Source organism: Ursus arctos, unplaced genomic scaffold (assembly GCF_023065955.2).
Source record: "Ursus arctos isolate Adak ecotype North America unplaced genomic scaffold, UrsArc2.0 scaffold_2, whole genome shotgun sequence".
NCBI lineage: Eukaryota > Metazoa > Chordata > Mammalia > Carnivora > Ursidae > Ursus > Ursus arctos.
Genome location: NW_026622874.1, coordinates 13,193,293 through 13,218,363, shown reverse-complemented (window position 1 = coordinate 13,218,363; position 25,071 = coordinate 13,193,293). Strand labels below are relative to the sequence as shown.

Below are 25,071 nucleotides of genomic sequence, written 5' to 3'. Positions count from 1 at the left end.
TGTGAGGCCTGTAAAAAGTTCTAAGTATAGATGAGATAGCTGGTCGATACCAGTCGCTCTTCCTGACTAGTGCAAACCTGGGTGGTATATCTGACCCTAACCGCTAGTCTGCCCTAGGCCACCAGAGCAACTGTTTGTCTTCTGCGCTCAGGGCATCCCAAGCTAACAGTGCACCTTTGCTTTTTGACAACAGCCACACAAATACAGAATTGTATCCCTGCAGAAAAGTGACTGCACGGCAATAGTGGTCTACTGAGGAGGAGAGGCATGCCTTCAACAGCATTTAGAAAATGGATGAGAGCAGAAGGTTATTTTTAAAACACCAAAGAGTGGCACCATAAATATTTATTCAGAAAAAAAAAGTATTTGATAATTGAAGGACCCCAGGCTAGTATGCAGCCATCATTAAGTCAGAGAAAGGGCCAAAATGGCAAGAATATCTCAAGAAGTAGAATCATCCAAGAACCCTCCCATCTACCGGCCTTGGCAGGAAAATTGATCTTGTGTTTGTGTCTGTGTGTGTGTGTGTGTGTGTGTGTGTGTGTGTGTTTCTCCTGTCTACCCATGGGCCTAATTTCACCAGGAAAGGAGCCCACCAGAGCCATACCTTTGTACCTATAATTGAGACAACTGGAAAGTAAAGGAGCCTACATTCTAAGTGGAACAAAAGGGAAAGAGACGACACTGGAAGAACGGCCCTCATGGAGGCAAAGGAAGAGAAAGATCAAAGGGGACACTATGCAGTGCAGGGCCTGGCATTGCTGAAAGGCAGGAATGCAGCTGGTATGGTTTCTATCTAGCTAGTTGATCTGGAAAGACTGTAAAAGTGTAAGAATATAAATGTTGGCTTGAATTGCTGGCTCTCAAATGTAACACTCCAGTCCCAATTCTTCTCACAATATAGATAAGAAGGCAAATGTCCCACTCACATTCTGAATGATCTCTGATCAGGCTTCCTGCTACTCATTTCAATAGCTCATTCTATGGGAGTCCCAGCTCAGTTTGCATAACCCTTTCCTTTGTTTTAAAAAATACCTGACTCTGATTGCTCAGTTCAATTCCTTACCTCTCTTCCTTGTCTCTTATTTAAGGCACAGCTTCCTCAACCATTTTTAACTATTATAATTTCCAATCTCTTTGGCTCTGAATACAGAATTGAAAGGCTGCAGTTGTAAGAATATACTTACTTTGTCAAAATCATCAAAATCGTAATTATGTATGCCAAAATAATATTGATCTAGAGGATACCATCTTTAGGCATTTATTCCCCTATTAACTATTTAAATATTCTAGAAATTGATCTATACGGAATCAAAGAATTAAAATTTTACCATTGGTTATATTAATTTTGTATTCCTAAATTCGTTTCACAGCTGTCATTCATTTAACAAAGATTCATTGGGCAACTGCTGTAAGCCAGCTTGATGCTCAGTTTTGTCAAACGACCTGATATTAAAAACTAGTCTTGAGTGGCAGGTTAACTATACAGATAAATTGTCGTACCAGAGAGAAATATTTTATAAAAATCGAGGGAAAACACAAAAAAAGAAATGGTTAAACCTGTTCTGAGAAGGCCTCAGAAGATTTGATGCTTAAATCATGACAGTGAAGCTTCCAGACAGAGCTGGACAGCAACCAAATGCCTAATTACTTCTAAACAGCTTTTTGTTAGAATTTCACTGAATACTCTGAAGTAATAAGAACTATTCAATGTAGAAAGAATGCAATATATATGACGTTAGGAAGCAAAACATTAAATATATAATTCCAAGAGAAAATTTTAATTATGGTCTGAGAGAAAGTAGTATCCGATATATTTTTTAAAATGTTTTAATAAAAGCCAATATTTTAAGCGTTATTTAGGGTTGTGTTTAATTATTTTTGTGGCACCTCAATATAAAAATTTACTTTTAAGCATGGACCACGTTTTTCCCTAAGGGGAAAAAATATCACTTGAATGGCCTTTCCAGCCAATAAAACAAAAATTATACACTTATAAAAGTTACTAGCCATTGATTAATCAGATCATGAGAGCCAAGCTATTAGGTTTCTCTTGGAACAAACACAAGATGAGGCAAGATTCCCACACCTTCAAGGGTAACTAGTTCGCTGCCTTAAGCAAAGACTCAGGTTATTAGGTACCATCTGTTCATAGTTCCATACCAAACATAAATTGAGAAAATAAACCAAAGACCAGAACAAAAATTTTTATGCACATGACTTAAGTTGATTGGTTTGGCTAACCTAAAGGTATGGGCTCTGTTTTGATCCAAAAGCCATAAACTTCCCAATGTTGGCCACTCACTACAGACTGAGTAGCAATAATGATTTTACTGCTCATTAAAGCATACAATAATTTTATTCCATTTCTGTGAACTAAAACCTGCCCACAAATCCTAGTAATCCCTTATTTATGTACAGCATAATGCTGGATTCATTCAGGAAATGAGAAAATATGTATTTATTATTATGAAATAACACATTTATTATGAAAAAGGAAAAACAGAAGCATTCACATTTACAAAGGCGATCAAAGATGAGAAACAATTCTAGTATAAAGAGGTCAAGAAATTGCACAAGGGAAAATGGGAAATTTTTTTATTGAGTGTTCTGCATTTTAGGAGTGGCATATGGGAAGTCTCAGAAGACCTAACTGAAGCTGGTAGAAGGGGAAGGGAGCCAGGGTCCATTGAGGCGGCCTTCAGAAAACTGGTCAGAGAGAGAGAAATATGCTAGCCCTCCTTCTCCAAGCAAGCAAATCCCAAATCTCTATACCTCAAATATTTTCTACAAATGGTAAAGTATATAATAGAAGAACATATATGGTATGTTTGTATGTTCTCACCATAACAATTTTTCTAAGCAGAAAAATGGGAACTCTAGTGTTAGTAGGCAAATGCTAAGGAATAAAGATACAAGTCCAATCTTCGGGGGTGCCTGGGGGCTCAGTCAGTTGGGCGTCTATCTTCAGCTGAGGTCATGATCCCAGGGTGCTGGGATTGAGCCCCTCATCGGGCTCCCTCCTGGGAGCCTGCTTCTCCCTCTCCTCCCTGCTTGCGCTCTCTGTCAGTATCTCTGTCTCTCTTTCAAATAAATAGATAAAATCTTAAAAAAAAAAAAAAAAAGGTTTAATCTCAGGTGAAATAAAGCTGAAAGGTAGTCAGAAGAGACAGCCTCACTAATTCAGAGCACACCATATAGGAGGCCAGGAGTGGGGTTGACACTGTCTCAAAACAACACCGGAAGATAATAATCAGATTTTCATTTCCCTTCTTTTCAAGTTCATCTCTGGTGGACATAGTAATGAGCAGTTTGAAAAGAAAAATCAAAACAGAAGGTAAGGGGAACAGTGGAGGCCAAGGCAAATTACAAATGAAGAATTAATTATAAAGATCATAAATTCTTTAGTGAATTATGAGACGAAAAGGTGAAAAGCCTGGAATATTACTCAGCCATTAAAAAGAAGGAAGTCCCATCCTTGGTGACAACATGGCTGGACCTTGAGGGCAGGGGCTAAGTGAGAAGTCAGACAGAGAAAGACAAATCTGCATGATCGCACTTGGAGAAGCTTGTGGAATCTAAGAAGCAATAACAGCAATTGAGCTCAGACACCGAGAACAGATTGGTGGTTGCCAGGGGCCAGGGCGGGTGAGATGGGTGACAGCCAAAAGGTCCAAACTTACCGTTACAAAATAAATTTAAGTCCTAGGGATGTAATGTATGTACAGCACGGTGACCATAGTTAATAATACTGGCCCGTATATTTGAAAGTTGCTGAGAGTAGATCTTTGAAGTTCTCATCACAAGAAAACATTCTTCAACTATGTGTGGTGATGGAGATGGATGCTAACTAGGCCCGTTGTGGTGACCATTTCACAGTATATGCAAATACCGAGTCATTACGTGGTACACCTGGAACTAATATAATGTTATATATCAATTATAGCTCAATAAAAAAAGTGGGGGTCGGGGTTAAAAACAAGTAACAATAACAAAAAGGTGAAATTCCTCTCCTTTAAAAGTCAAGTGCCAGGCCTGAGTTCCCTATAACATCTAACAAAAAGTTCATGCTCAAATCAGTTCAGCCTGATTTGAAACCTGAGTTATGTAAGGCATCTATTCTATGCAAAACACAGCACAGTTTGTTAGACTGGACAGCTAGCCATTAGAGGAGATGAAATGCAAGTCTTTTTTTACAGAGTAGAAACCACAGCAGATCCATCCAGACCTACAAGAAAGCCCTATTTGAGCAGGATGCTTTGCAGCTATCCTGCTACAGACTTTCAGGGAATGTAATCAAGTGGTTACTGCAGTCAAACTGATCATCACCCGCCACATCAATGAGACATGATTCATTTATTCTTTCAAGCATTCATTCAATAATTATTATTGAAAATCTGGCTGTTTTAGGGTTGTGAATACAGTGTTGAACAAACCAAGTCCCTACTCCCATGGAGCTTATATTCTCCAAGTCCCTTTATTGTCCAACAAGAAAAACAAAAGACATACATAGTATAATTCATGTGGTCATATGTGCCACAAAGAAAAACAAAGTTTGGTAAGTAGATGAAGAGTGTGTGTGTGTGTGTGTGTGTGTGTGTGTGTGTGTGTGTGTGTGTGTTTGAAAGGAGGCATGTATAACTATAGATAGAAAAGTCAGAGAAACAAAGACTCTGATTCAGCAGCCTTTGAGGAGAGACTTGAAAAGAAGCAAGGGTGTGATCCACACAAATATCTTGAGGCAGGTCATCTCCAACGTTGAGAATGAGAAGTACAAAGGCCCTGCCATCATCTCTCCTTGACCTGTTGAAGAAACAAGGAGACCAGTGTCGCTGGAATGGACCAAGGGGAAAGTGGGAGGAGACTAGAGATGAAAAGGGGAAAGATCATGTGGGACCTTGAAAGCCACGCTAAGGACTTTAGATTCACTTGATTAGTATGTGTACCCAGAGCAAGATATTTACTCACTTAACATACCACAGAATTCAGTATTTCTTCTAACAGCGCTTTTTAATGAAAAAATTTTCCTTGTATTTCTAACAGCCATCCAAGGCATCTTTTTTATTTCCTTGCAAAGCTTTTTTTTTTTCCTTTTTCTGAGCAGGGAAAAAAAAAATCAATTAATTGGTATGATGGCAATCCAAGAATGTGGTTCCCCAAGAGGCCAATAAATGGCACAGTTGCTAAACTGTGGTTTAAAAAACAAGATGTTCCTCTCAGTGCTTCCTGAAAGAACTTCAGGACCCTGCGATGATGCACTGGAGAATTGGGGGTAAAGAAAAGCAGCTGAGAGCTGATGCCCACCAGAAAAATTCTGAAATTGACATGTCCCTGGAGTGAAGCCAAACGGTTCATAAAGCTCTAATGTTCTTGTCTTGTCCTCCAGTGCCCCAGAGACAACAGTGAGAAAATACCCGAGAAGATTGCATTCCCCCAGGTTAGAAGTCTAGCTTTGTGTTTTGTTACTTGAACAAACATAAATCTCATGTTTTTCACTGATGTTTATTTATGTGGCTTAAGGGGGAAAATTAAATATTTTACACATAAGACATTCAACATGAGAAATATTATAAATGAAAATATTGTTTTAAAAATATACATGCATATATATATATATTCACAATACAGCTAGAGTAACTATGCCTTTCATATTGCCTGGAGCAGTCTTACTTTCCTCCTACTATTCCAATGAATGTATTAATAGCTCCTCCTTTCAATCTCAAAAGAATCCTACGTTGGATGATAAATTATATAATCATGTTATCTATGGCTCATGTTCAAAAGGGGCCAAATAATAAAGTCCTGGTATAATCAACTTTAATTAAGATTATTTTGCTTTGCAAAAGATTTTAATTAGACTGGTTTTAAAGTACAAGAACTTGGAGGTGGACATAATGAGGGCAAAAGTCGAAAACATCAAAATGAGAAATAAGGAAAATACGGAAAAGAAGACCTGTTCAAATCTTATTATTTTAAAAGGAATTCTTTTAAAACCAAGTGCACATTTCTTTAGCATCAGGGTAACTTTAGAATATCTAAGTTGTTAATAAGTATTTATAGAATGCCTCCACTGTAGGGTTAGTCATAATGTTAGATGCCAAGAATAAGAAGATAAAAGACACAGCTTCTTTTTTTTTTAGGAGCTTATAACCAACAAGAGGAGACATTAACCTAAACAAATAAATTACAAACAAACCACAATGTAGGATCATAAATGCTATGATAGAAGTAAACATAGGGTGCCAACAAAAGCACTGAAAAGGGAATAGGGAGGGAGATGAGAAGAGGACCCCCAGCAGCCCTGCAGGAAGATTTCTTAGGAAAATGATGACGATTGAGCTGGATCGTAAAAAATGAGAGGGGATGGCAGGTGAAGACAAGAGGAAAAGGAGACATTCTGAACAAAGAGAATCACGCGTGTGAAGCATAAAGGCATGACAATTCCGTGAGGATGGCGCAAATCACTTGGAACGGCTGAAGCAGGCACAAAGTGACAATAGATGTAACTAAAGAAGTGTATTCAGGGATCACATGTGAAACTAGAAGGAACTGTAAATGATTTGTACCTTATTCTCAAGACATGAGGAGCCATTGCATAATTTTGAGGTAACAGGCAAAATAGATGTATTTTAGAAGGGCCACTTTGCCAGCAGTGGGGAGGGTGAATTTGATGGTGGCTAGACTGGAGGTAGAAAAACCAGTTAGGAGGCCACTGGAGTAATTTTGTTTAAAAAAAAAAAAAAAAACAACTGTTCAGGGCCGTAAGTTAGAAGAGAGTAGTGGCAGTAGACAGACTGCGGAGTCGACCATTTTAGTACAGAGGCTGAGCTGGAGTTACGGATTTGGGAATCAACAACATTTTAAGTGGTAGCTGAGCTATGGGAGATAGGATCTGGCAGGAAGAAAGGATAGTAAAAAGAGAAGAAAACCAGGAGCAAGCTCTGTGTGACTCTGGTGTTCAGAGGCAGGAAGGGTGGATAAACTCAAAGGAGACAGAGGAGGGATCATGAGAAAGATGGAAGAGCAGCCATGAGAGGGGGTGTCAGCTTCAAAAAGAGAGTGGTCTACGGCATCAGGAATGAGTGCGCGGTGCATTTGGCAATCAGGTCTCTGGTCGACCTTTACCATAATTACTCAATAGAGTAGTGGCATGGAAGCCACATTTCAGAGAGTTACAGATCAACTGGAGATAAGAAAATAAAGATAGCAAGTGTAAACTACCTTTTTCCCCAAGAAGGTTTCACACGAAGAAAAGGAGAGAATAAGGTAGTAGATAGGTTTTTGTTATTGTTGTTACTGCTTTTAAGTTAGATAATTTTTAATGTGATGGAGAAAGTGATGATTTAAGAGAAAGAAGAATAAAAGAGTAAGTCCCATAAGAGGGTGAGAGTACAGATAGGAGCCCAGCCCCGGTCAGGGAAACCACATCAACAGAGACAGAGGGAAGGAGAGGCAGGGTTGGGAATACCAGTAAGTTTGGGAAATTAATGTTCCCACTTATGGCCCCTATTTTCTCTGTGAAATCATTACTTAAAATAAGAATGAAATTGATGAGCAGAGAGTGGTTATAGGGAGAGCACAGGAGAGAGAGAGCTGGAAGGGTAGAAGCTTGTGACAGACTACTAGGCATAGGGAAGAATTGCTCCCTCACTTCCTCCTCCACAGCACCTTTCACGCCTCACTGATAAAGTAAGAACTTTTCATCAACACTTCTGCCCTCTTGGGGAAGTCCTACTGAAGAAACTTCTATTATTTTCTCCAGCTCACAGAAAGAAAGAGGGGGAGAAAAAAAAGACACGTTGACTGGTAAGATGGTGAGAACCTGACCTGCATCAGTCCTCAGCTCTCTGTTGGGTCGGGTAGGTATGCTAAGTCACCGCTCAGACGGGGCTCTCTGACATTTACTGGCTTACATTCCCACAGATGGAAGGCAAACCAAAATACTCTATATTTCGTATGCGTGCACATCTAACTCTCTCCACCACTGTGGGCTTTAAGTTTTACTGTCAGAAGAGGAAGTAACAGGAGGCTCCCATTTCAACAGCAAGTCCCAGACACATTTTCCAATCTAGATTTATCAGCAGCAAAGTGGATACTAAGTTTCAATCCTCCTCTAAGCTTTTCTCCCAATTTTCTAACTGACTTATAACCTAAAAAAGTTAGGAGGCGTGATCAGCATTCTGAAAACCTTAGATATACAGTTTGAAATTTCTGAAGGATCTCTTGGTAGAACATTTGTCAGTGATGACAAGGACCACAAGAGGTCATGGAAGTATCATACTAGTACGGAATAAATGGAGAGACACTGGAGTCAAAGGTCTCAAAGAAAAGTAGTTGTTGGGTGTTGGACACCATCTCTACATGGATCTCTACTGAAATCATCCAAGCTGAAGGTGAATTTAGGATGAAGAGGAAAAATGTAAGTGAGGTTCTAAATATATTGACAAATGCAAGGGAGTGACTAGGACATGATGGTGACAGTGAATAGAAGGGAAAAGCAGAGCTGGTACCACTGGGGCCTTTACTGAAGAATTTCCAGGACATTGAAGGCATAATGTTTGGAAGTCACAGAAGGAGAAGTAGGCAGAGGTCAAGCCTGATGCAAGCCCTTAGATTCTTCGGGTTTGAGCCAATAAATATTCTTCAGTGAAGAGAGCTGCAGGATAAGCAATAATCTCAGGGAGAAAGTGGGGTTTATTTAAGACAAAATATACAGGGTTTTGAGAAGACAGCACAAATATACAGCTACCATTGATCCAGAGAGCATAATGGAAAAGGGAGGTTCAAAGGGTGGAGAGCAAAAGAATAGAAGCCAAAAAGTGTCCAGGAACAAGCTGTCTCTTCCCACGCCATCAGGACTGACAGTTGGTTTTCCTGCAAGTTGGATACAATGGGAAATGATAAAAAAAAAAAAATGATTCATACATACCATAAACACTCGATATAACTTAAAACATAAATGTACACACATGTGCCAATCTTCTGATGTAAGGCCAAGGCCTGTTCCCTGCATTTGGATCTGCTGATTGGAGTTATGCATCTTCTGTCTTACATAAACCACATCCTTCATCTATGATTTCCAGTTTGGCTTTCTTTAAATAAGTGGAGGGAGAACCTGAAGACACTTGTGAAATAATCTGAATGCAGAGCCCATCTAGAATTTTATAACTCTCCCCACCTTCTTTTAGCATTGTCCTGCCTACACCTCGTCAACAACAAAACTTTTATAGCTAACGTTCATCAAGTCTCTCTGAAGCTGTGTTTATAGAAACAAAACTCAGTCTTTTCTGTGTTTCATCAGTTCATTTGCTCTTCATTTCAACTACACGATTAAAATAAGAAATACAACCGACTAAACAGGCTTGAGGACAAACACAACACAATGGGCCCTTGGGAAAAAAGACAGCTTTCCTGGTGGGAACAGGAGCACATGGGCAATCTCAAGGGAAGCTTCTGTCTGAAAATTTCTATGTGCTGAGGGTGGCATTCCTGTGGTTAACAGAGAAGGCAGCATCAATTAATTCGGTGTCACTTATGAGGTGGCCAATGAGGAGAGCTTTAACTATACAGGTGGCAAGAATGACTGCATGTTGAGGTATAGGCAAGGACAAATAGGAATGCGAAGTATCATCAATGGGCTTCAAGTTTTCAAATGGAGAGCTGGTATAAAGGTTGTTTTTTTGTTTTCTTCTCCATGTGTATCCTCTTCCCTTTCCTCAGTCCCTTAACTCTTATGGCTTTTCTCATTTTGGAGGAAAGAAACTAGGACATTAAGTAACAAGGTAGAAGAAGAATGAGATGTCTAGAGAAAAAGTCTGAAGCTCCACAACCACTTCTGGGCCCCAAGCTATTCCCGCCTTATCTCCTTTTCTTTTAGCATTGGCATCTAGGGATTTAGCTGGCTCTCCTCTTTTACTACTTTCATCTTTCTTCGTCCGAATTTTTCTGCCAGGTAACTGGAAACCATATTCATCTACATTCTCTATCTCTCTTACTTCCCACTGGTTCTTTAGGGAGGTTACTTATAGTAACCATACAGAAAGGGAAGGGTAAAAAAACCTACAAAACCAGAACAATCTATACTTTCAAGAAATAAGTACCAGTGTTGACTATCATGGGGCTAGGCCCACCCTACCCTAAACATCATCACTAACTCCCTTCTTACAGTTTCTAACACAGGGTACCCCTTTCATGCCCCCATAGAATGGATGGAATCCAGCACAATTCCTCCATGTTCCTCAGCGAGGAGTCCCCCACGGGGGAAGTCTCTCCCCCACTACTCTACATTATAGATTCAATAAAATCACAAAGTAGATAATATTAGATGCTAACTGAAATGGCCAGTTATAGACTAGCCACCGTTTCCTGACCACTTGCTATGGTTATTCAATGTGTTAGATGTCCCATGGGTTTGAGGCACCATCTTGTTTAATTCTCATGGAGGTAGTATTGTTACTATTTTCATCCTCTTTTCACAAAGAAATTTACAAGACAATAAGGGATTAAGTTTGATACTCAAGGTCACGTAGAAAGTAAGTAGCAGAGCCAGGATTTGAATCTAGGTAACTGGACTTCAGAGTCTGGGGTCTTTACTACTACACCACGCCGCTGCTTCGCAGAATGTCCAAGTTCAAATGTAATTCATTTAAAATTTCAAAGAATTTTTTTTACTGATCTACACAATGTCAATGATCCCCTTCCCCTGACAATTATCCCATTTCCATACACCATAAGAAAAACTAGTTTAGGGCATTCACGTAATTGTTATAAAGTGATATTTACCTGTTTAAGACAATAAGGAGAAAACTAGCTGACTAAAATACTCTTTCTGGTTTAAGCAACCCTGTTTGGCATAGAAGAAGACAATCGACAGATAATATCCCTGCCCATCTACCATGAAAGCAATTCCCACTCAATACTTTCCACAATCCTTCCCCTTGGGCAAACATACTACCTTTACAACAAAGTGAGGGGTCAGGGAAAGAGAGGCATGTAGCAGGGTAGGAAATATGGGTAAACCAAAAGTTAATTGTTGGAAAGTTAAATAATTCAAACTTACTTTTTTGGTACACTTCTTGACAGTGTTGATTAATTCTTGTATTACCAGATCTACACTCTTCAAGGAAGGTCCTTTCAGCTTTACAATTTGCTTTTTGACTATTGCTTCAAATGCCATATCTGGAGTAAACAACCCTGTCCTGAATATAAGAAAGAGCAGGACATTAGATTTTTTTAAATTAAGTAATATCCAATACTTTTTTGATGAAGGTTTTAACTGACATGTCACCTACAGCAAGCATGTAATACCCAAGTTTAAAAGTTACGTAGTGATTTATTCTATCAGTAGTATTATTTGTAACAGTATCTTCACTACTACGATTCCATAATAAATTTCATTCTATAGATGATTACCAATACCTAAAAACAGTTCCCAAAATGTTTTCATGGACCGGAAAAATATGGCCTGTAACTAATGTTTAACTGTAATTCATCTTTTCTCACTGTTTCACAGCAATAAAAAGCAATGCTACGATAAAAATGGTGTCCTAAATTTCCATTTCTGTCTAAAGTATTCCAAAAGCAACCCCCTCTTGTCCTTCATAGAGCAGAAAATAATTCTCATTTTGCCAACACTAGAATAGTAGTGTTCCTGACTATGCAGTCTATTCTTTCCAGGAGAGCTGTATTATAGCAAGTTCCGTGGTTCCCGGTCTGAGGTCCTGGGGTGCTGGAGGAAAAGGAAGACAGTTAAGTAGAAGTAGCTTGGGACCCAGGATGCTTAAATTGTGAGTTTACAAAAATAACAAATGATAAACAAAATAGCAAGTATCTTTTCACTTGGCTGGAATTAATTCAAATTGGTATCATAACAATGTTTTTCTCATGCTGTGCAGGAGCGCAGGAAAGCAGATGTGTGTGTGTGTGTGTGTGTGTGTTTGTGTGTGTGTGTGTGTGTGATAAAAAGTGAAAAAATGATTACGTCTAAATAAAAGGCCAATGTAGAAAAGCTACCAGAAGAGGGAACCTGAACCCTGAGTATCATCACGCCCAAAGCCCTGCAGGGGCCACGTGCTGGTGCTTGGTCCTCCCCATTCCCAGGCCCTCCTCCCTCCCTCTTCTCATTTCTTTAACTTCTTCTCCTTCACCACTCAATTCTGTGGTGCTTCTTTTGGGAAATTTCTTCCACACTTCCCTTACAGCAGCTTTATTCTGGTCCCTTCTAATCATTTACTTTAGCACCCTATGCTCACCTCTCTTTCTAACTGTAGTGATCATACTATACTATAATTTGAAGTTTCTCCACGTTGGACCAGAATAAAATCCACACTGTTTGGTCTAACATTAAAAATTTCCCTGTCTGACCCTAATCTTCCGTTTCAGTTATTTGCCTCCTCCTCCATGCACCCTATGTTTCAGCCAAATCCAACCATTGGCCTTTCCACAAACACACTCATACTAACGTTTTCTGTCTTTGCCTCCGTCCGTGAGGTTCACTTTGCCCTCCCCACACTTCCAGCCTGTCCAAGTCCCACCTGTGCTTCAAAGCCCAGATCAAAAGCAACCACTTCCTCCAGCTCACATTCTCCAGTCCTGCCCCTGACAAGGTCTTCCTTCTCTGAACCCCAAATCCTATTTTGCATTGCAGTGGTCTGAGCACACATAGTCCTGTTACTACCCTGGTAGAAAGGTCATTACTGCATTTATCTTTGTTTGCCCTACAAGGACTGTCTTCCTCCCTTGCTATTTACGGGCACACAGTGCCTGCAAAACAAAGGACCATTAGGTCTGCAGTGGACAAAGATGGCTTCTGTTATTCAAATATCTAACAATCCGTTGGAAACAAAACTTTTCATATTAAGCGTAATTAAGAGCCTAAGTAATCATGCCACGAGTATGTCTTATTCTTAGGACACTGTACACTTCTTATCATCTTATAGGCAAATTAATTCCAGAATAATAAACAACAACCAATTTCTTCTTTTGGTATGCATGTAAGTCAGAAAGCTTCAAAACTGAGTTATGAGCTTTCACAGTTACATTCAGCAAAAATGTATCTGATAAGAAGTTTTTAAAGCCAAGTAAAAGTACTGTATTTTACTTTTACAGTAAACTAAGTACATATATAAAAATACTTCATGACCCAAAAAATGTGAGTTGGTTTCACTGCACTTATCAGATTGACATGTTTGAATACTAGCTCCGCCCAGCTCAAGAGCAAGACACAGTTTCTACACCAAATGTATTCTAGATTTGAGGGAGACAAAATAGAATTAGTAGGGAACTTAGAAACCCTACTGACAGTGAGAGAAAAATACTGGATTTGGTTATAGAACGTTTTCACCCTTTTACTTTGTGAATGCATATTTACCTATCCTATTTGCAACTTGCAGAGCAGGTCATCTAAATGTTAAAATGATAGAGAATTCAAATGTCCTAACTCCTTTCACATGTACATTCAGTGTCAAACTTTGTCCTCTCAGGCTCTGCTCCCAAAATCGTCCCATCTTGACCTGTGGCAGAAGCTGAGACACAGTGGCCCATAGACAGGGGACACCTCCTTCCCATGAGATCATTCATGAAGTAGGCAACCTAAGTTCAATACCTTAAATTCAGGACACTTAATATATGTTCCATTAAATTCTGTACATGAACTCAAGAAATGTGTGTTTTAAATTCATCTTTTTCATTTTTTTAAAATTCATTTTCTTCTTATCATAGTGCTTTAAAGAAAGTAAATGAGAATGATCCCATTTTATACAAGGGAAAATTCCACACAAACTTCCACACAAGGGACAAGTTCCCCTCGCAGCCTCACGTCCCGCTGCTCTCTTGTCCTATCAAAATGCAGGACTCCGCACTCCACGAATCCCTGCTGCACTTTTCTACCCCTCTGCCTTTGCTCACACTACTCTTTCCACTTTAAGCCCTCTCTCTTACCCTCTTGCCTCAACAATCCCCAGCCTCTCATGTTTCACACATGCACACACACGTGTAAACACACAGCACACTGTTGCCTATTGAAATCATTCTCATTCTCTATACAGGCAAGGTTCAACTCAAAAGTCACCAGCTTCATTAACCTCTCCCAATCTTACTCCACAACTGCAGCCAAAATGTATCTGTCCTGTCTCTGTGTAGGTAATGATTCCTTAGGAGCATGTCAGGCCTCCCTCCCTAAAACGCAAGGCTCTGGAGAACAAGGTCTTGCTCACTGGCAAATCCCTAGTTGGGCAGAGTACAGTGCTGTGAGTGCAGGGAGTGTTTCTGCTTTTTTTAATTGAAAAGTCTTTTCTTTTGTGAGTGTGACAATACAGGAAATTACCATTAAACTCAAACGAGAGTCTCCTATTTCTTACTCCCACCTCTGTGTTCCACTCTGCTCCGATGATGAAAAGGCTACTTCACTAGCCATTTATAAACATTAATTTTCTTTTAGTAGCTTGAACTGAGACAAGGAAAATGTGAATCACTTGCCTGATACCATGTATGTTTTTGATTGCATAGCTTATTTCTCTTCGCAATTCTTTCTCATTGAACTCCATCTGCAGATGCAAAATGAGCCACAGTTATGACACTTAATTCCTTTGAATAATAATATTGTTGAATATTTAAAAATGAGAATAACTTTACTTCGTTATTAATAAATGGATACTCATGTCTTTCCTAACTTAAACCCAGATGGTCGAAACATCTGTTTCTGTAAAGTTCAAGGCAACATAGAACATTGGGGATTTCTGGGAGTTTTCATGTAGTGGATTTTAACTCTATTATAGATAGGAGCGCTATGCATAAGGATGCCTTCTGGACATAAATCTGGCCATTCATTTGAAATACACAATTCTTCATTCTTTTGCTGAATGTACTAAATGTATTCACAGACAAATGCATAAATAAGAGTGTCACCTGACATGCAACAGCAGTCCAGCTGTGCCGAGATTAACAATGGCTGTCTTTTCTCCCCGGCCATTTTAACCACCTGCATTCAAGGCCTCTTTACAAGAGGAAATTAATAATATTTTACCAATCCAATGCAGGAGAGATGGCTGCATAAAAATTTCCCAGAAGTTCTAGGTACTTTAAATTTATTTGGAATTAGGATCAAAGTGTCATGGAGCTTAGACCTAAAAGGGATATCAGGAGCACATTTTGTTTAGCCCCTGACTTCTGAGATTTGGCTTCTCCAGCCTCACTGTCTATCCATTCCCCCCCCCCCACTTTATAACGTAGAACAGTGAACTGCTTAGTTTCCTACCCACACCCTGTGGCCCACGGCTCAGCCTTTATTGTTCCTCCTTCTCTATGTGGAACAACTCCAGGCCCCAACCCCGTCCTGCTGACTAGCTGCTCATCCTTCCAAACTCCGCTCAGAAGCCAGGCTCCCTCATGCACTCAGTCTGGGATTCGGGTCCGTAGGCTGTGTTTCCATAGCACCCTGTGCTGAAGTTTATCACTTTACTTAGCACATTTTAATGAAACAATCTATTTACCCATTTGCTTCCCACGCCAAGACATAAGCACCCTCCTCTGTATGTGAAGCCATACTACTTAGTTGCCTAATGGGCAAGCCATCCTAAGCCTAGCCAAAATAAAACTCTCCGTTCATACCTCTACACAAACTCAGCTTTTGCTCCGTTTCCCTCATCTGATGGCCCCTAACATTTGCTGTTGTGCAAGCCAAAGCCTGAGGAGTCATCTTGAATCTTCTTTCTTGCATCCCCCATATCAAGCCAAGCCCTACTGACCCTACCTCCAAAATCACAAATCCCTCCACTTTATCCATCCTCTCTTCTGGGGCATTTTTACTATGAAGCTCAAGAAGATTAAGATTCAGGGCTTCTCTCTTACATAAGCACCTTCCAAGACCCTGTGCCTAACTGTGTGTTTATAATTTTGTATTCTTCTTTAAGGCCACCCCCAATTGTATAAACTTTAGGCCCCAGAGAAAGCAGATTCACTCCTTCTCTGGTCCCACTGTTTAACTCACCTTACTTGTCTCCCTGAATCAACTCTTGCCCCTTTAAGATCCAGCCTGCAAAGTGTTCTTTTACGATCATCCACCAAATCAGGTCACACCTTTTCTTAAAACTCTCCCCTAACTTCTCATCAGTAAATGTAAACACCTCACTGCAACCTGGAAGGCCCTGCACAAACTGGGCACTTTCTTCCTCTGGATTGATGCCGTAGCCCTCTCCCCTTCCTCAGCTCTGTACCACCCTCATCTATTCCTTACCCACTGTACAGATGCTTACTGCAGGGCCTCATCCTCGGCTGCTTGCCTTCAATGACCCTCTTCGCCAAGACCCTTCCAGCTGACCTCTTCATGCCATTCTGGTCATGCTTTCAATGTCCCCTACTCAGAAAGACCTTGCCTGAAACATCCCATCAAAAGTGGCTCACTTGGGACACCTGGGTGGAGCAGTCAATTAAGTGTCTGACTCTTGGTTTCAGCTCAGGTCATGATCTCAGGGTCCTGTGATCAAGGCCTGCATTAGGCTCTGCACTCAGCAGGGAGTCTGGTTGAGATTCTCTCTCTCCCTCTCCCCCTGCTCCTCGTGCTCGTGCTGTCTTTCTCTCTCTAAAACAAATAAATCTTTAAAAAAAAAAAAAGTGGCTCACTTAACCCCTCTACCTCTCTAACATTATGTTACATAACACTTGATGTTTTTTTACTTTGTCTATTTGTAAAATAGACAGTGCCTCTCTCTGTCTTGATCATGGGCACCTAGAATTTTGGCACAGAACAGGTGCTCAAAAAATATTTTTAAATTAATTAGACAACAAATAAACTTCATAGGAACTCAATTAGTATTTGTTGAAATAATTTGGAATGTTGTTAGATCCCATTAAATAAGTAAAATCAGAACCATCAGTAAGAAAATACTTCTCTCCTAAATTTCATCACCTGAGTATGAAGATTTTTGTTCAAAGACCTATCTTAGTCCTATACCACTCTCATAATATTTTATGAACAGTTATATAGAACAGAACATGGAAATAAAATGAGGTGAAAGGAAAAAAATAACATTTGGTACAAACCTTTACTATCTCAAAAGGAAAGCGTTCATGGAATATACGATTGATTTTAGCCCCTCCTGAGAGCTCTAGGGTATCTACTTGATCCCCTGACCCTTCAATTCTCTTCTCGAAGTCCACAGCAAATTGCTGAACCATCCTATAATTGTGAAAGAGAAATAAATTCAAGTTAAAGTTATAAGGCTTTGCACTTCTCATTTTAATTTGCTATGGTGAGCCCTTAGAATCCTTTTCCTAGTGTTCTTAGTGGCACCTACAGGCAGAATGAACATTGCACTCTATTCGCTCAAAAATGTAATTCTATGACACACTTGTTATTAAGATTTATTTTAGCCAGTTAATTAAAATACATATCGTAAATATCTGTGTCATTAGATGCATTCTATCCATTTAGTTGAAATCATAAAGTGGTATTTAAAAATACTTAAATTAGGAATTAAAGTTAAACAATAAAACTTTACATAGACGAGTCACAACGCCCCTTGGTCCCTATGACATCACACTGGCCTAGTGTTCTAACTGCTCCAGATGAGCCCCCTCCTACTCTGTGAGCTCCTCTCCTCCCCACCCCCAGCATCACGGACAATGCAAACTGGCGACCTCCATCCCCCTCTACAACTAGCTCTAGCCTTGTTTTTCAATGATTCCCCACAACTGGATAATAAAATTAAAACTCCTTAACCCATCATGCAAGATTCCTCCATGGTCTGGCCCAGATGCTCCATCTCTCACTACTCGTCCACATTCACCTTCTAAGCCAACCAGAAAGAAGCTAACTGCAGTTCCCTGTATGCACCATGGCTCCCGGCTTGTACACTTGTTTTCCTTTCTACTCAGAACACCATTCTCTCTGCCCCTTGCTTCCTTGCCTGGCTAATTTTTATCTGTCCTTCAAGACTCAGTTCAAGCATTGGTTTTTCCAGGAAACCTTCCACAGGCCTATCTGCCACCACTCCTCATTGTTCCTTGTTCCTTCAGCTTATTTTCAGCACAGCACTTAGCAGAGTCCATCACCCTGTTCACCTGTCAGTCTGTCTCCTAAGGGCAAGGACCACACATTTTATCTATCTCCCGCTGCCCAATGTATGAGAGGTACTCAATAACTTCCATGAAGGAAGGAGTTACCTTAAGGTGGTTGGTAAAAACTAAAGAAATATATTACAGGGAGAAAATAACAACCTACTTGCATTTTTGATTACTAGATGTAGAAACTCTAATTTTGGCACGCTGGTACTACTTTCAAATTCAAAATTTAACAGGAAAAAATTCAAACCATCCAGGACTTGTATCTTTTATTCTCTTTCATCAAAATCATGGATGAATTAAAACTGCAAATTAGGCCAGAAAATTCAGAATACAATTCAGTGTAGCTATGTTTATGCATATGCCAATGTTAATCTAATTTTTAACCCCCTGAGAAGGTATATACATGAGAAAGCACTGAAACACTGGGAAATTTTAGGAAAGTTACCTCCAGCCTACACTCCAGCCCCCTGGCCCACTACAACAAGCTGTAAACAATTTCACACTATTCTCTTGTCCTCCTCTTCCTCTTGACAAACTTCCCCCCATACATTAGGTTCTCATGAAAGTATCTTTTCCTCTGTGAACTCACAACGTTCCTCACCTGTAACTGCTTCCTCATCTGGGCTCCCTTAACAGTTTACACTTACCAGAAACATAGCATTTATCAGACTTTAACACAGTTAGTTGCTTAAATGTCTGTTTCCCTTGCTCTACTGTGGCCTCTTCTTGAGGGCAAAGGTCTTATTCATTGTCGAATCTCCAGCAGATAGCAAAGAGCCAGACACCAAGTCGAACACAAAGAGATGAGAGGAAGGCAAGAAGAGAGGCGGGCAGAAAGGGAAGAAGAAAGAAAAAAGAAAAGGAGGGAGGGAGAGAGGAAGGAGCTGATCAGCCCCCTACAAGGGAAGAACCCAGATGTGGAAAATTTTGTAATCTGAATCCAATGGAGTCACAGAGGCAAGCTTAGTATTTGTAGGGAAAGTAGTTTCAGTTGGATGGTAAGATGATGACCTAGGGCCTAAATAGAAAAAGCTTTCTTTTCTCTGTAACTTGAAGAGTTTTTATAGGAGCTTAACCAAAGCCAAGAATAAAAAGAAAAGATAAACTAGGAAAGAGTTGAATCCAAGAAAAAATTCTTTCCTCAGTATGATTCTATATTTTTAAATGGGGAAACATAAGATGTTACATTAAATTTTTACTTAAAAATTTGAGCATTTAGAAATAGCTCCACAAAGAAAGGAATTTTGTCACGCATTTTGAACACCAAATTAAGGGCATCTTGATTGCAAGGAAGAAAGGGGCCATAATAGATGGCAAGCATCATCTTTGGAAATGGACTTAGGATGTTCTGGAGTATCAGCTGGACAGGGGGTCTTCTGGCTGAGAGGGACCTGTGGTTAAGTGGCAGCACAGGGATAAAAGGACAGATGAGGCTGGGAGGGGCCTAAAACCGGAAGAAAGATAAAATACAAAAGGAGCTGGCAATTCTCTAACAACTCTGCTGTCCTACCCAAGACCACTCAGGGATAAACCTAGTAACCCAAGGATAAGATGGGAAGAACACGGAGGAGTAAAAAGATAACCTGGCAGTTTTCACATCTGTTTTTTTAAAGAGCTACTTTAAAATCATTACCAAAAAGGGTAAAAGAAACTTAAATGTGGCTTTATTGTCCATACTTTAATTATTAAAGCCTTGGTTCTCATTCCACTGAAAAATGTACAAAGATAAATCACATGAAACGACTGACATAGGAAGATAATAAGTACGAAAGACATCAGTAGAAACAGTTGTACAAGACAGATGATGTTTTCGACAGGAGTCTTGTCCACTTCTAAGGACTAAGAGCAAAACCCTGCTGAGTTATCACTACTGGTTTTACTCATTTACAGAATCCAATTATAAAAGCACAATGAAATTGGGCATGGAGATGGGCAATTGGTTCAATCTACAGTAACAGAATAAAATCAACAATGATTCTTCAGGAACACATAGAGACTCGAGACTCATTGTATAACAGAACAAAGTATTGTACACGTTACTTGCTTCTTCTGTTAAACCTAGAAAATAACAAGACAAAGAGACTAAGGCAAAAGCACACTGAAGAAATTAGTCTCAAATGCTGAACAAGGGAAGGCCAAGGGCACTCACTGCAGCAACGCCTTGGTCTTCCTGGTGGGGTCTTCTGGCTTGAAGTTTTTGTAGGCTTCCACTTCATGTTCTATGGAGAGCAACTGTCCTTGTAGTTTGTTCCTGAAGTTTGGCAGGGTATCTCGAATGTGGTTGGTAAGTTGCTAAATAAAACAAAACAAAATCATATAGATATAACAGATTAAAGATTAACTCATGAGACAAAAATTGACCTTCCCTGTTTCCCTAATCATTTAAAACTTAGAAATCATATACATATATACATTTGAGATTAACTATGTAGGTAAATCATGAGAAGTAACTCCAACTCTCTCCTGGCCTTAAGGAGATGCTCAAAATTCCTTCAACTGGAGTCATTCTCTTGGGCTACCTCTTTATGCCTGGCTGGAAATACCCTGTTAAAATGCACCTAATGTTACTCATAAGGCTGCCTAATAACACTTTAGCATGGATTGATTTATCAGATTACCTAGATTGCAGAAAGGAGGCTTAAATTAGACTGCATTTAGAAATGAAGAAATTGGAGTTACGGGTGCTACCAGATGTTTCAGGACCAAGTGGAACTTGTAGGTACCTGTCAGCTGTTCACTTCCTCTCCATTCTGCAGCTCAGACAGGTGCTTCCTATTGCCCTGCCTCTGGGCCCCAGTCCAGCGGTGGTGGTTCACTGGCTTATGCCTTCAGCAGTTTGCATATGAAAGCTCCATGACTAGCAAAGAAAAGCTCTCTCTCTGGTGTTGACATCTCTACTTAACCATCCACTTGGCAATTCCACTGAGATCATCTGCTGGCACCTCAAGCTCAGCGGGATGAAAAACTCTCTAAAAGACTGTCTGCAAGTACATGTTTAATTAAGAACAAAGGTGGAATATAAACCCAGATTGGTTCGCTCTCTGCCTTGTGCTCTTTCTATTACAATGAAGTTAAACAAAAGTCTGAATTGAAAGAGAGAGAGAGAGAGAGAGAGAGAGAGAGAGAGAGAGAGAGAAAGAAAGAAAGAAAGAAAGAAAGAAAGAAAGAAAGAAAGAAAGAAAGAAAGAAAGGAAGGAAGGAAGGAAGGAAGGAAGGAAGGAAGGAAGGAAGGAAGGAAGAAAGAAAGAAAGAAAGAAAGAAAGAAAGAAAGAAAGAAAGAAAGAAAGAAAGAAAGAGAAAGAAAGAAAGAAAAAAGAAAAGAAGGAAGGAAGGAAGAATCTTCTTGAACTGGTTAAGTAATAAACTTGGAATCAAAAGAAAGAGAATGTAAACTTCACAGAAATACATGAAAAAGAATGATAAATTAAAAGGGGAATAAATACCCAGACTGATTGAAGAAATCATTCTAAATCATTTTCATGTTTATCGGAGGTTACCTGAATATATCTATTCAATATATCTATAGTTATTTAAATGTTAATAGTTCATAACTCTATTAGACCTTTGCCCACAGTTACGACTTATGTTATTCCCCAGCATGCTATTGTTATGGCTCTGAAGCAGAAAACAAAAGAATGGAGAGGACTTCATTCCCAGTAGCAACATCACAAACCCCAAGTCTAAGAGCAACAATAACCATGAGAAACCAGTAGCCACCTATCTGCCATGTGAGTGGTAAATGATAGAAACACATGGTTTCCACCTTTTGCTTCTCAGATATCTCAACAGCAAAGCAACACTGTGGACCACTCTTGGCTTTCTAAAAACAGTTCTTTCCTTGGCTTTTGTGACCCTAGTTCCCCTCATTTTTCTCCTAACTTTTTGGATATACCTTCTACATCTCCTTTGCCAAGTCATCCCCCTCCACCAGACCTATAAATATCAATATTCCTCAAATCTGAGTCTTAATTTTCTTCTTTATTCACTCTCTGTTCTTCCTAAAGTAATCTTATTCCACTCATAACTTTAATAAATATTGGAACACCTGTGGCTACCAACGTGTTATCTACAGACCAGACTTCTAATCTTTGCTGCAGGCATACGTATTAGACCATGGACTTCACTTCTATTAGATGTGTCAACGACACCCCAACCTCAGCAAGTCTGAAATCAAACAACTAATCTTCCTTTCAGCATTCTCCATCTTGGCAACTTCATAACAATATGCGAACTTGGAACGTATCCTTGACTTCACCTCTCCATCACCCACCAGAGCTAATCTACCACCGAGTTCTCGATTTTCCTAAACATTTCTCAATTCTGCTTTTTTTCATCTTCACTGGCCCTAACCATGACCAAGCTACCATCATTTCTCACTTTGACTCCTAATTTCTCATGGCCACTCTTGATCTTATCTGCAACCACCACAATCATTTTTAATCCACAGATATGATTGTGTAATTCCCCTACTCAGATGCCTTAAATGACTCACTCCCCACTACTCTTAGGATAAGAACAAAAATCTTTAACTTGCCTACAAACATTACAGGATCCAGCCTCTGCCTACTTCTCCAAATTTGTCTCTTATAACTCACTCCCTCATTCTCTGCCCTCCAGCCATAATGACTCAAAAATGCATGTTCTGCTCCAATTTTCACCATAGAAACTGTCCCTCAGGGCCAGAGGTATTGGTGCACATTGAATCAGCCATAAAAGGATCTTAGTTTCAAACAGTATGAAGATCCCTGAAGCAATAAAAAAGAAAGTGATTATCCAAGAAATGAGAGATCTTCAGTACAAAATCCATTCAGTTTTCAGTCAACCAGAATCCAATTATGTCATAATTTAGGGGTCATTTCTATAACCAAATGGCCAGTCATGTTCTTTTTACTTTTCTAGTATTCACAACCTAATTTATTTCCAACTTTATCTTTCTAATCATCTTAGTGATTTTTCTCTAAGAATTTTTCAGTTTATTTGTGTTTTTCTTAGACCAATACAGGCATTAAAGCAGTAATCTAAAAAGAGTTTTACCAAAACTAAATTTATTGGTAGAATATTATGGTTTTCGTGTGGCAAACCAATGTTCCTTCTCTAAAATATAATCATGTTTGTTAAATGACACAATGATAGCACCACCTCATGGCTTCTAAATACTCAACTACCCTTAATTAAAAAGCACAAACTTTACATGAGTCTGTGTTATGTCACTTAAAATAGAAGTATACCACTGCTTTTTTATTTTCTAAAACTTCTTCAATTGTTTTGCCTAAAGGGTTCAGGTCCAGTGTCACAAGTAGCCTGCTATTGTGTTAGTCTCTACTGATAACTTCTAGGAGCAAATAATTGGGCCATTCAATAATGACTTGATTGGTTGACTGTTAAAGTTCATAAATAAAAGTTAAAGCATATCTTATGATTCTATTTGTAAGAAAAGCCGCTCACCACTTGTGTCAATGTAGTCAAAACTCAGGGAGCGGCCCTGCATACACTGAGGATGATGCTTAACTTCCCTAGGAGATGGAGAATATGTAACCAAGTAAGTGCACTGAGGTTTTATGCAAGAAGGATGTGGGTGCACAGAACGTGGGAAGCTGGAGGCCCAAATCTATCTGTGCAGGGAAAGGGGTTATCTAGAAAAACTTCTTAGATGAGTGGAGATCAATTACAAGGATTTGTTATTTTCAAGAATTTAAATTAAGGAACAAATCAATCCTAAACAAAACCATAAAGAAATTTTTATTTTATTTTATTTTATTAAAGATTTTATTTATTTATTCAACAGAGACAGAGACAGCCAGCGAGAGAGGGAACACAAGCAGGGGGAGTGGGAGAAGAAGAAGCAGGCTCATAGCGGAGGAGCCTGATGTGGGGCTCGATCCCAGCACGCCTGATGTGGGGCTCGATCCCAGAACGCCGGGATCACGCCCTGAGCCGAAGGCAGACGCTTAACCGCTGTGCCACCCAGGCACCCCAAAACCATAAAGAAATTTTTAAAAGAAATCTAACCTAGCCATTACAGATTGACATTTTAAAAACAGATCCCAAGAAATCAACCTTTCAGAGATATACAACTTTATCTTTATTTCTTAATTTCATCTTTATCTTAATTTCTTAAGATAGCTACATATTGTGAGTAAAATGGGTGCTAATATACACCCTTACTAACTGTTCCTAATAAGTGTATTTCTGCTCTGAGCAGTGTACTTTCAACATTAAAGTGCATTCTACTCACTGAGAATAGTAACAGTGTGCAACTAGGTACACATATTTATTTTTTAATTCCTATCATTTAAGCTGAACGTTTTACTTTGGAAAAATGAATATTAAAGTGAGAAATATGAATTCTAATAGTCACTTACATATTTCATGACTGTTCTTGTTGCTTGAGAAAACATCTTTACCTGATTAAGGACCTTCTGCAGGTGGGGGGTCCCCATCCGATCAGCAATATGTCTGTAAGCCGGGTGTGAGAGAAAAAATTTCCTTTCGGCCAACATGGCAGCCTTTATGTCCTTCTTCCCATCTATATCCTTCTGGCTTCTGTTTACCACCCCCACATAACCTGAAAGAGAGCACATACAATGTGGTTTGGGACATTTCTTGTTGTTTATTCTGGGGAGATTTCAAGGCTCTCAAACAGGCTGAATAAGAAAAGCAAAATTATTTTTAAGGGCTGAAGAATTGAACCCTTTACAAAACTCAATTTGAGACATCAGTATTTAACAAAGGTTGGCTGATGTGGCTAATGATACTTTTAAAAGCATTAACACAATAATGTCTTTTGCCCTTAAAAGTACATTTTAATACAGAGTGTCCCTTAGCAGTTTTGTTATATGGTGGGCAAGTACATAAGTCACACTTAAAACAGCACAGTATATATTTATGCCGTCTATGATGAATATTTATACCCTCCCTTCAAACTCCTTCCTTTTCCTGCTTTCTTATTCGTGTTATTTTAAGGAATAGTTCTCCCTCTGGATCATTTTTAATATATCATTTGGGAACATT

At 39.4% G+C, this 25,071-nt stretch overlaps 1 protein-coding gene across 8 annotated transcripts in view; it reads right to left on the bottom strand.

Annotated features, from left to right (window-relative positions):
- Positions 1-25,071, bottom strand: part of DNM3 (dynamin 3) — a 524,278-nt gene that overhangs the window by 311,740 nt on the left and 187,467 nt on the right. For all 8 annotated transcript variants that reach the window (XM_026509365.4, XM_026509361.4, XM_048225441.2 and 5 more), the window contains exons 6-10: positions 24,465-24,625; positions 20,210-20,352; positions 17,038-17,173; positions 14,476-14,543; positions 11,060-11,198 (exon numbers count right to left, since the gene is read on the bottom strand). In XM_026509365.4, the coding sequence (XP_026365150.1) occupies positions 11,060-11,198; positions 14,476-14,543; positions 17,038-17,173; positions 20,210-20,352; positions 24,465-24,625 (647 nt within the window). The remainder of the gene's footprint in view (positions 1-11,059; positions 11,199-14,475; positions 14,544-17,037; positions 17,174-20,209; positions 20,353-24,464; positions 24,626-25,071) is intronic.